Consider the following 12,597-nt stretch of genomic DNA (forward strand, 5'->3'; position numbering starts at 1 on the left):
GCTCCTCGAGTCCATGTCGATGTGTCCTTGGGCAAGACACATTACTCCCGAAGGTCATCGGTGTGTGAATGGGTGTGAATGCTTAGTTAGTCCTGATGGGCAGGTGGCAACTTGCATGGTAGCCCCTGCCATCAGTGTATGAATGGGTGAATGACATGTAGTGTTAAAGCGCTTTGAGTGGTCGTAAGAATAGAAAGGCGCAATACAAGTACAGTCTATTGACAAGTTATCATTTACCTACCTAAGTCTTGAGCACCAATGGCGGTTCCCACTGTGGGAAGGAGGGAAGCGTTACCAACACCCTGAAAGAACCGCTTCACGAGACCGGTCTGTCGTCAAAACCCTCGTGGAAGGAATAAATGGCAACTGCCTACACTTTAACAGTGGCATGAGACAGTCCTCTATCCATCAAACACTGCAAAAGGGCAATGGTGCATGGATGATCTGCACCATCTGTACAGATAGTCCAGCCATCCTCAGCCTGTCCAAACCAAAGCCTGGAAAGCACGACCCAGAACTGGGGTATGGTCCAGGGTTGGGCCACCATCGTCTGGGTCATTCCTGCATACCACGGCGCCGATCAGCCACAACTGTTCCCACCTCACTCTCTCCAACAGGAAAGGGATGAGGTTGGCTGGCAAACAGATCAACTTCCGCTTCCCCAACCCAGGAATGTGGGGAGCCTTTAAAAACAACAAGTGCTCTGAGGCCCACAACTATAGGCCCTCCACCATCCTAAACAGAGCAGCGGACCGAAATCCGCCCTGTCTGTTCATGTAGGCCACCATGGTGCGGTTGACGGTGCTCACCAAAATGTTTCTCCCACATACAAGGGGCCTTAAGTGTTGGAAGACTAAGAACAATGCCTATAGCTCAATGAAGTTGATGTGTTGGTCCTCCATTGGGGCCAAACATCACCTACCGTTCTACCAAGGCAGGGGAAAACCAGCCCTCATTGTGTCCTGGCATCCAATCAAAGGCTGGCAAACCACCTCTGTAGGTTCTGCATGTCCAGGGACCCCAGTGGTACCATTTGATGGGCAACTGCCACAAAACCCAGAGCCTGCATGATGGTCAACACCGTTACCATTACACCCTGCCACAGTTGCAGACTTCTTGCAGCAAGGCCGTCCATCCGTGGACAAAATGCAACAGCTGAATTTGATGACACAAGTGGAATCCGCAAAAATGAGGATTCAATTAATGAAAGTCAGGGTTTTCACTACCATTTAAAAAACAAATTTCACAACTACTAAGACGTATGAACAGAAAAAAGCTATGCCCCCATGTTTTGGTTTCATTTACGGGCATGCTGCTTCTCTCCACTGGTCTCTATGTCAGTGCTTCACTGAGGGCAAGGCTCAGCTCCTGCACACACAGTCATATTGAAAAGGCCCTCTGAGATGGCTAGCATAGTACACACTACAAGACTTTAGCCCTGATTTTCCACTCGGCATTTTTGGAGCTTCCCAACAAAAGACCAAGTTCGGAGGCAAATTGGCTTTGGCTCGACGCTCATCTAGCAGTTTAAATATCTGATCCGTCAGGGAGCTACAGCCAATGAGAACACAAGACAAATGTTGGGAGGAACATGTAAAAAATGATACAGAATCTGAAAAAAACCAAAAGAGATTTCATAGAGCCCTATTCCAGATACTTCACAGCGGCAGGGGTCTGCTACACTTCCAGTTGATTGTGAACCCTAACTTTGTGAATGAGCCAGTGAATGAGTCCACTTCTCTTGCTTGCCTGTAAACACTGCAGCTGACACTAGGCTCGTTCGAGATTAGCCAGACCTGCTCGGAATCGATCACCGGCGATCGCCACACAATGCATGCCAGTTAGATTTGTGTCCGACTTGATCCCGACTTGCTCTGATGTCATGCACACGTGGTCAACAATAACCACACAGGATCGAGGCGGCTGCAGATTTTAGAGCCAGGCGCTGCAGTTGCTCTCCACCGACTGCATGACCCAATGCATGATGGGAAACGCCTGGCTGTCACCAGATCAAACTGCTGATTGGCTCTTAGTTTTGACAACACCATGGTTTTGTAGAAAATCATAGTTTTCTGTGTAATTGTAATATTTAATGCTCGATTGTTGGCTTTTAGTCTCATGTTGTGCAACGAAGGTTTAATCTAAAAACATATCTTGTGTGATTATAATAATAACGCTTATTTATACAACACATATCAAAACGAGCAGCAAAGTGTTTCACAGGCGGACATAAAAGAACAAAGGATAGAATACATTGCAGATACACTCACATTTCCACATAAATATATATTAACAAATGAATGAATCCGAAACAAGTTCTGTTAGTTCTTTGAAGGCGACTGAAAACTGCTCTCATGTGTGAAATGTCTTTACTGCAATTTAACTGTGCCACTAGTAGAGGAAGCAGTCACATTGTGTGTGATATATTACATAACCATCTTTAAAGTCTCTCACAGTTTATTCACATGACTTAGGTGGTATAGGTGTAAACAACACATTGAGAAATATAAAACACTACAGCATGGTTTGGGAAATGTTTGCAAATAAAGTATAATTTGTTGTACAGGAAGCAATTTTGAGGATATCATTCTCGATTTCTGCAGCCACCTGGATAAGAGTGAAGGTGAATGGACTTCTTTGATAGAGAACAGTTCCAATTAAAACTAGAAGAATTATCCAGAGTAACAAGCACAAAGTAAATTCCAATAACCTCCATTGCATTGGTGTGGAGAAAGACACAAAATGTAAATGAGTAAACACAAAACTATCTGCATGGATGGATACTACTATTTCCACAGATATTTAAAAAAAATGTTTTTTGTAATGTCCCAACAGGTCCTAACTACTTAGGCCTTTTTTTTTTACCGCCCAGCTATCCAGCACAGGGTTGCATCTACGATACTATTTATCTCACAGATGTCGGCTTCCCTGGAAGGGATGAAACCGAAATGTACATCCAATATTTCCAAAGACTTTGCTGCTCCAATTGCTCCTTTTCTTTGCGATATCATGTGTTAAAGTCTGGCGCAGAGTCACAGAGCTGAGTTCCAACAAGTCCCTCAAGTTAAACAATAAATACATTGTGTGTCCATTTCCTCCAGAGCGACGCAAAGAACAGTTTCCCGTCTGACGCTGCAGTGACCCTCGGGGAACAAATCGCTCTGCAAATTAAGAGTGCACATGCAAATTGACAAAACAAATGAAGAGAACGTCTTGAAAATGCATGCAATTTAGACAAAGCACTGCAAATACAGAAAACACAACCAAATACAGACAGCTAGGTATCAAATTTTGTGAACCTGTTTCCCAGTTCTCCTTTGTCTCCCCCTCCCTCCTGTGTCTGTCTTCCTCTCTCTCTCTGTGTCTGTTTTTCCTTACTCAGATCCCGGCTCTACTTTCACTCACCTGTGTTACATCAGCTCGTCACTCCACCCCGCCAACACACCTTATGTTCGGCCTCATCAACCGAAGGCCCAATCCCAATGTCCCCCCTAAGGCCTTAAGTCCCTGAACCCTTTGGGACTTACTGACATCACCTGGTAGATGGTTCAGTGTGAGAGGCTATAAGGGCTTGACATGGTGTAAATACGAATAGGAACAGCACTTTGCTGCAACATATCACGTTACCATGACGTCAAAAATATTATGTTTAATTCTGGGTACTTATTTTCTACTTTTTACTCCCAGATTTCAAAGTTTTACAAGCTCTTTCCTCACAAGATGAGCGGTAAGTTAAAATATTCTATTTACTCGTTTTTGTCAAAACAGCTTCAATAACAAAATGAAATGTTTGATGAATAAATCTCTGTAATATAATCTCTGCTTCCATTCCTCTGATTTCATGTGTTTTTTTGTTCCATCTTTAATCCTTAATGATTCTGAGTAAAATGTTATATTCCTTTGTTTACATCTCCATGCTTCCACTGGTTACCCCGTGTTTCACGTGAAATTGCTATGAATTGTGGGTAATTCCCTTAGGCAAAACTTGGAGAAATGTTTACTTACACAAAGGACTCAAAATGTCTGAGAGAGAGCCCTCAAACACTCATCAATTTGAAAGTGGGTTAGAACTAAACCCTCATGGACTTTACGGGAGCCTCAAAGTGAGTGTGGGGATTGGGACTGGGCCACAGTATATAAACCCCGGCTTTTCACCCACTCTGCCAGGTTGATGACAGCCCTCAGTGGTAGTACTCTGGGACATTTTAGATAATAACTCCATGAACAATAATTCACTTCTAACGACTGTGTGTTAGGATCATTGCTCGTCTGCTTCATTGCTCACACCATCAAACCTGTAAATCTACATTCCACCTTGCCTGTCCTCTCCACCATTCCCTCCTGCAACACCAGACACTCATCGCCGTTCGCCTGGCCACGCCAACTTGCCTGCCACTCACCGCCACGTCATCCTACCTGCCATATCCCCGGCCTCACTCCCTCAACGCCACACCAGCAGCTTCTTCAGATTTCCACAGACCCAATTCCACTCTACTTAAATTTACAATGAAACTATTTAAATCCTTCCCCTTGCATCCCCTTTGTCTGTGTCTGCGCACTGCAAATGGTGGAAACACAACAAAATGAAGCTCTAGCGTGAGTTCAGTCAGGAAGACTATACCTTTGCATGCTTAGACCTCGCTGCTTTCTCTTAAATATGATGGTCTCTATGCCTTTAGTGCGTTCCTCTTGCTGCTACACGCCCCCTTCCACCTCACCATCTCCACCCAATCTTCATCATCATTCTATCAGCCACCACCAGTGTCTGGACTCATTTTTTTGTTTGATGAGGATTTAATAAGAAAACAAAAATGAAGAAAATGTCCAAAGTAAAACTTGCAGTGCAACAAACGCGTGACAAAAAAAATCCAAGGGAAAAAACAAGGAACGGGCAAAACTCAAAAATGGGATACGGATATCAAAAAAACAATCATAAAGGAAACATAATTGACAAAGCAGAGCTGAACAGGAAAAGGGGCAACACAGGGAACATACCATGAATGATCATATCCAGGCAGAGCAGGTAACACAACAGACGAACGACACCGAGACAGGGGACTCACAGGGTTTGAATACACTGGGGAGGTCCAGGTGATTAGACACAGGAGGATTCAATCAAGGGCGGGGCAGACAAGCAAAAGGGCGGGAAACCGACAAGGGCAGGAAGTGAAGTGAGCGCAGGACACAAGAGGCAGGGAAAGTCTAAATAAAACGGAAGAAAAAAAAAAAAAAAAACTGGTGACAGCTTTGGTTAGGGGGGTTAGAGGACCTTTGTCGTCGTGGTTGCAAAAATAAACATGGTTTATGTAAGGGAAGGAAATCTTGGTCAGTAGAAAAACAGGTAAATAAACACCAGTCTCCATGTTTATTGACCTATTCATCCATCAAGATCTCCTCACTACACAGATTTTGTGCTCAACAACGATGTCTCACTACTTCCTCTTTTGCTCCTGTCATACTTTCAAACTGCCTCTTGAGGGCTTTGTCACTTGAAATATGTTGTTTTGGGGAACTTGCTGATCGATTGTTGCTGATGTTCTTCTTGGGAGGACAGTCTCCAGAGGTGACAGATGGGGATATATGTAACACAGATGTCTAAGACCAATTATTTTAGCTAAGACTTCGAAGACCTGCAAAGCACCAAATCGTGCAAGAAGCATCAAAAACACGAGTATAGTCCTTGAACATAAACTGTCAGCAATGTGTTGGCATTTGTTTCTGTTTTAAAATGAAAATAAACCGAGACCATTGGTTTTATCACTAACCCCCACATTGTTTACCTTGTTCGCATGTAGAGCATTAGTTCAACACTTGTCCTCTGTAACCTATGCAAATTAAAAGACAAAGCATTCTCCTGTAAAAGTAAAATGAACGCCAATACCAACTCAAAACAGTACAATCTAGCAAAAGTTGTAGTTTGTCCATCCTCACCTCTCCACAGTGAAGGCAGTGATGGAGCAGGAGGACACGTTGATGCCCAGGTACTGAAGGTAGGTGATGCCCAGACAGCCGGCGTGGCCAAAGACCCATGTGCCCGTCAGACTGGCCGACACGTTGGGCAGCCCTGCCGCCACCAGCACCGTCAGGTCGGCTATGGCCAGGCTGACCAGATAACAGTTGGTGGGTGTCCTCATGTGACGGGTGGTGAGGACCACGAGGACCACCATGATGTTCCCAACAATGCCCATGCCACACACCAGCAGGACCAGGAACACCGACACTGTCTTGTACTCCAGCGACTCGGAGACGGCGTCACTGGCACTCAGAGAGATGTTGGTTGGGGTGTCGATTCTGGAGCTCCCGTTGTCGGCCATATCTGCTCGCGGTTTGTCTTTTTTATACCCCAAGTGTTTATCAATCAGAGGTGACGTTCACTTGACTAAAGTGATGAGGGGCATGACTCTGAAATGTCGCCATGGTATCTCTCCTTCACTGTTATTTAAACTTGGCATGACATTGACTGTTGTGAAGCTTTAGCAGCTCACACGTTTTATTGAGTTATCACTTCGGGGGACGTAACAGATGAGAATGAGCTTTTTTGACAAGTCTTTAATCACATAAGCATTGTGCGGTGTTGTTTTCTCATCTTCGATATTTCCGTCTGTCCTTCACCTTTACCGCTCCGCTCTCTATCTTCCTTTTAACTAATTAAGTGTGAAAGAGAATAACACGTTGAATAAGATCTCAGGACTTCCACTCAGGACCCCATTGAGTCACCTAGAAATAGAAAGAGAGTTCAATTAATTGGACAAACGGGGAATTGAATCGACAATAACCTTTGAATTGGATTTGGATTTTTTTTTTTGACACACTTTACCACAGGCTATCTCTCCCTCAGGATTTACCAGAATCAGTGGTTACAAAAGCATATGGTAGATAAAACAAAGAGGGGGGGGGGGTGGGGGGTGATAGAACAAAGCAAGCTGGTGGTTTCAAATGGCAATGAGATGCAGTAATGGCATATAGATAGAGATCAGCAATAAGTTCATTTTTCTCTGGAAGTTTTTTCGAGATTATGAGATATCTTGTGAACAAAGTTAACATTTTGTCCAGAGGATGGTGCTAGAGTAAAGCTCAAAGGTGTCATCCTCTGGTGAGTACATATGGATGTTTTTATATTTCATGTGTTTGGCTGGATCAGGGTGCACGTCACAGGGGATATTAGGATTAATTCTCTCCGATCAATGTAAACTGTCATAATTGTCATGATACCTTGCATTCATCTCCCTTGGTTTAATTGTTCTTTTGTCCTTGATCTGGTGAGGACACAATAATCTGTTGTCATGTCTGGTGACTACAGCTGATTCAGGATTTGTGTTAGCTGTAGTTCAGAAGTTATTTTTGTATAATCAGTAATTTTCCCTTTTAACATGTATCACAAAGATGTCAAACCGATTTCATAATAAGCCACGAGACCGGACCACTAAACCGAACTTTACTTGGTAGAGCAGGTCGTCCTTCAATCAGAGGATCGGCAGTTTGATCCCCGGCTCTACTAGTCCATGTCCATGTGTCCTTGAGCAAGACACTTAACCCCAAATTGCTCCCATAGCTGTGCCTACGGTGTGTGAATGTTGTGTGAACGCTAGTTAGTCCTGATGGGCAGGTGGCACCCATGGTAGCTCCTGTCATCAGTGTATGAATGGGTGTGAATGGGTGAATGATGACATGTAGAGTTGTCAGAAGACTAGAAGAGAGAGATACAAGTACAGTCTATTTACCATTTATTTACTAGGTAGGACATAATGACACAAAGAGAGTCCATGAACGAGGGTGTAGGGACTCCAGTCCACTCAGTGGACGTAATCCACCTCTAAGCTGGTTTACCAACCGTGAATGAATATTAAATACATAAGAAGAAAAAACAGCGAATAAGAAGAGATAGCAGAGAGTGACCACAATCAGCAGGACACATTGTGTTCTTGTTTCTCCCTCATGTCGCCTGTCAGACATTAGTGGCTCTGTTAGTCCTTTTTATAAACAATCATAATGTCATCTTAATCACATGGACATATTGCTTATTACTAATGCAATACAAGTTGGATTTAACACTGTTGGCACAGGTTGCTGTGGTAGGCTAATTTTTAATTTTCCAGAACGTGTCATAATGACAAATGCCGGTTCAGCTGGTTTGCACAAAATCAACCGGACCAGAACGGGAAATCAACCCAACTCTACTCATCATGACCAGGTAAATAGTCCCTGTGCGTCAGGCAGTAACTATTTATATGTGACATATAATTACGCCATTTCTAGTTGCGTGACCTGATATTTACAATAGTTTGATTGATTATTTTTCGCACCAGCAATCCGCAAAAGACCCGCCCTACTCTGCCTCTGATTGGCTTCTGCTCGTCCATAATAACCTTATCGAATTCTGCAAAGTAGGCAACTCATGTGTGGATGTTTCCATAAGGATGGCAGCCATCTTGTATATTGCTTTCATATATAATAAGAATGTCCTGATAATGGGAGAATATTGTTTAAAAAAAATATTGATGCACAACGGCACTTCAAATCACATCAAAAGGTTGCCGACCATGGACTCACACTGCACTGCTACATTCACAGTTAAAACGTTACTGCTAACTTCATACTCACCAACACACACACACTCTCTCTCTCTCTCTCTCTCTCTCTCTCTCTCTCTCTCTCTCTCTGTCTGTCTGTCTGTCTGTCTGTGTGTCTCTCTGTGTCTCTCTGTCTCTGTCTGTCTCCCTCTCTCACTCTCTCTCTGTCTCTCTCTCTGTCGCTCTCTCTCTCTCTCTCTCTCTCTCTCTCTCTCTCTCTCTCTCTCTCTCTCTCTCTCTCTCTCTCTCTCTGTCTCTCTCTCTCTCTGCCTCTGTCTCTCTTGACTGCTAACTCACTATCATTACATCCACAACCTACACACTGAGTTATTCCTTTGAAATGTGCCTCCTGTAAAGTATCTTTTTTATTATTATTCCTGGCAGAGACCCTGGATTGCTGTGTTTTATGCATGTTCGTAATCCAGAGGGGTTTGGATGAGCAACTTCCTATCTGTACAAAATAACATGTTTTCTTATCATGAATAAATTATTGACTTCCAAATATCAAAATAGTCACACAAAAGACACAATTAATTTGTCTAACTCAGTGGGGAACCACAATCTGAGGTCCGGGGCCCTTAGGGGGATTCGTCTGCTATGAGGTTGTCAAAATTTGATTTTGCGCATATATATATAACTTAAATCACCACACACTGTGTGATCCAAACATTCCCAAGAACTCATCAAGATGCCATCACTGTATTTATGTTGACGAAATTGCAGAGTTATATTTATTCAAGAGAGTTGATTTAATAAAAAACAGACTAACTTATACAATACTCTGAATAATTTATTCAATTAATAATCAGGACAGACTGGCTCCGTCTCTCCCGCCCTCAAACTGGCCTCAGTCACACCCATCCTCAAAAAGCCTGGCCTGGACCCCAACATCCACAACAACAACTACAGATGACCACTCCCTCAACATCCTGATACTACTCGACCTCAGTGCAGCCTTCGACACCATCAACCACTCCATCCTCCTTTCCCGTCTCGAGTCCTCCCTCCACATCACTGGCACAGCCCTCTCCTGGTTCAAATCGGACCTCTCTGACCGTGAACAGTTCATTAGCATCAACAAATTCAAGTCTGACACAGCCTCAGTCTCTCAAGGTGTCCACCAAGGCTCAGTACTCGGTCCCCTCCTCTTCGTCCTCTACCTGCTCCCACTTGGCGACATCATACGCCACCATGGTCTCCATTTCCACTGCTATGCTGACGACACCCAGCTCTACATCTCCACCAAATCCATCACCCCCATTACCCACTCCACCATCACCAACTGCCTCACAGATATAAAAACCTGGATGAATATTTGCTAATATGTCAACAAAATGTAACAAGATTTTTGAATTTCTGGAAATGTATGCAAATTGTAAACTCGTAATACAAAAAATAATGGTCTTAATCCCATGTGGAAGTTTTATGGCTATCTATAAGAGCTGGAACTGTTCCCGCTGAAGCTTTAATAAGATTAAATGTGGATAGGCATCAATAGGCAATATTGAAATGAGCCCTTCTGGTGCTGCTGAGCATGTAGTGTAACAAATAACCCCTAATACAGCACTCTAGGCATAAACACACTCAATGAGTGCATAAAGATTATTTTAATAACACACCCCTCATAATGCACTTATGATGCCTCCTAGTGCATTTCTGGTAAAGTTACAGCCACAATCCTAAAATCCCGTACAGCAAAATCATTTGTGATTAAAGCCATTTTACAAACTTTAAATGCGTCAACAGATTTTCAGGGTTATCAGGGGACAAAGTGTAAACCTTTTTTTTTTTTTTCCATCTAAAGAATCCTGAGGTTTGTTTCGAGGTTTCTCATTCTGCAGAAAGCCAATTAACCAGCGTGCAGCACTGTGAAACTCTACGGGGCATCTGTTGCTCTTTCACTCACCTCCCCGCCTGGTCACACACACACACACACACACACACACACACACACACACACACACACACACACACACACACACACACACACACACACACACACACACACACACACATATTGGACCTCCTCTCCTGAGGGCTGCCTCTAGTAAATTGAGGGGCACACGAAACGAAAAGTAATTTAGTTGCACTATTCTGCCATTAATCAGACTGCATCCACTCTCCATTCCATTGCACACGCACGTCGACTGAGTGAGGCGGATCTTCTGCACATGTCTGACTGTCCATCATGCTTGACTGAGTGAGGTGGCCCAATAACTCTATTTAGATGGAGGCCTTCTTGCTGTACTGCAGTTAACATACATATATGCATAAAGGAGAAATGGGCCATTTATCACTTTAAGATCTTACACAAACATATACATATTGATGAATTGATTTTGTCTTAAGAAATTGTTTAACGTTCTGGGAAGTATTTGAGCACATATCTGTACTATCAATATCATCACCTTGAGGTTACCAGGCAACCAGCGGAACTCCTCAAAGAGACTGTTCCAGGCCAAGAAACATTGTTCCTTAACAGCACAACCAGGCATTTTTACACTTCCATTTTCTACATATTAATAAGCTGCTGCTTAACAAAAGCTGGCTCCAGCGACATATTTTATTATACAGACATGAGAGTGGTAACAATCTTCTAACTCGCTGCAAGAAAACATGTCAGGAACATTTTTGAAAATAGCTTCTTTTTTTTTTTGGTTTAACTTAATCCACCTGCTATGCACATTATCTTGTTTATTGAATCTGTGCAAAGACATGCAAAACCGCACATTTTTTACACTTCAGTTTTTGTACAGATGAAACGATACATGTTAATTAGTGAATTTTATATTTTCGCTAAATTGTCGACACGATAAACACCCGACTGTCATTAATAAGCCCCGTTATTTCCTGCCTGAGTGGAATTCTTCTTCGTCTAGTATTTACTCTCAAGACACAATGATTACAGATAGCTGGCACTTAAGAGAACGTGAATGGGTTAACCCTAGGAGTTAAAGTTGGGCTGTTTGAGCCAGTGGCATATCCACACTTTTTCAACTTGGTTGGCCCAAGTGGGTGGCATAAAGCACGTGTGTACACAAATACACAAACATGTAGGGACAGCATTAATTCACCATTTGTGTCTCCATTAATCATATCTACTTTAACCACTAACATTACAGTCTTACAGTGTCTTACATTCATGTTTAAAATTTGGAATTAATAGATAATAGACCTGCCTATCACAACATACAAATGTAATAGAAAGCTCTCCTACTTTATTCTTTGAGTCCTCAAAAGGAAATAAACAGAAGAAAATAATAGATATTAAAAAAATACCATCACAGTATAAAGTACCAACAAAATTGAAATAAATAAGCCTTGGCAGATAGCCAATTATGATTTAAGATACCGAGGTGGCACCTGGGCTGGCCAATCAGATTTCAGGGTGAGGCCACTCACTGGACACGCCCCTGCCTTTATGCAAGGCACCAAACCTACAGGTGTTCCTGTAGCCATTAGTATAAGGACTGTGTGGCACAGGTGTACCAGCTGAAGCACTATACCGAGGGAAAGAAAGAGCGTGGAGCTTAGCTGACAGCCTAAAGACTCACAAAACAAATCAATAACATAAACAGGAAATGTATTCGGTTGACAGTTCAAGGAAATATTTTGACAGACGTTGAGAGAAGTGGATCATTTCCAACTTAACTGTTCAAATATAAAAAGAATGAAAACAACATTCTGTTGTTTCCAGATCTGAAATGATCTGAAAAACATATTTTTTTTTAAACATTAATATTTCTTTCTCCTTTCTTCATGTACACCTTTGTTACAGACTGGGCTAAATGAGTGGATGACACTTGTCAGAATGCCATGGTTTTGGCTAATGAAGACAGCAATAGGGATAAACAGATATAACTGATTGTAAACTTCTAATTATTCTTGGTCATTTGCAGGAGAAAATGAATGAATTACCTTTGCATCATGTCAGCTTCCTCCGGGATTCTCTTCCAGCCTGTTTTCCTCTCTTCACTAATTAAAATGCGTTATTTGTTCCCTCGAGTTTTTATCGTGTGGTTAAACG

The 12,597-nt window shown here is 42.6% G+C and overlaps 1 protein-coding gene across 1 annotated transcript in view; it reads right to left on the bottom strand.

Annotated features, from left to right (window-relative positions):
• The window catches only part of trhr2 (thyrotropin releasing hormone receptor 2), a 24,775-nt gene extending 12,178 nt beyond the window's left edge, over nucleotides 1-12,597 (bottom strand). Inside the window, exons 1-2 of the mRNA XM_068723991.1 lie at nucleotides 12,489-12,597; nucleotides 5,932-6,717 (exon numbers count right to left, since the gene is read on the bottom strand). Of these exons, the coding sequence (XP_068580092.1) occupies nucleotides 5,932-6,314 (383 nt within the window). The 5' untranslated portion in view covers nucleotides 6,315-6,717; nucleotides 12,489-12,597. The remainder of the gene's footprint in view (nucleotides 1-5,931; nucleotides 6,718-12,488) is intronic.

The sequence above is a fragment of the Cebidichthys violaceus genome, unplaced genomic scaffold (assembly GCF_023349555.1).
Source record: "Cebidichthys violaceus isolate CVI_PGR_0920_01 unplaced genomic scaffold, fCebVio1.0.p SCAF_3, whole genome shotgun sequence".
Lineage (NCBI taxonomy): Eukaryota > Metazoa > Chordata > Actinopteri > Perciformes > Stichaeidae > Cebidichthys > Cebidichthys violaceus.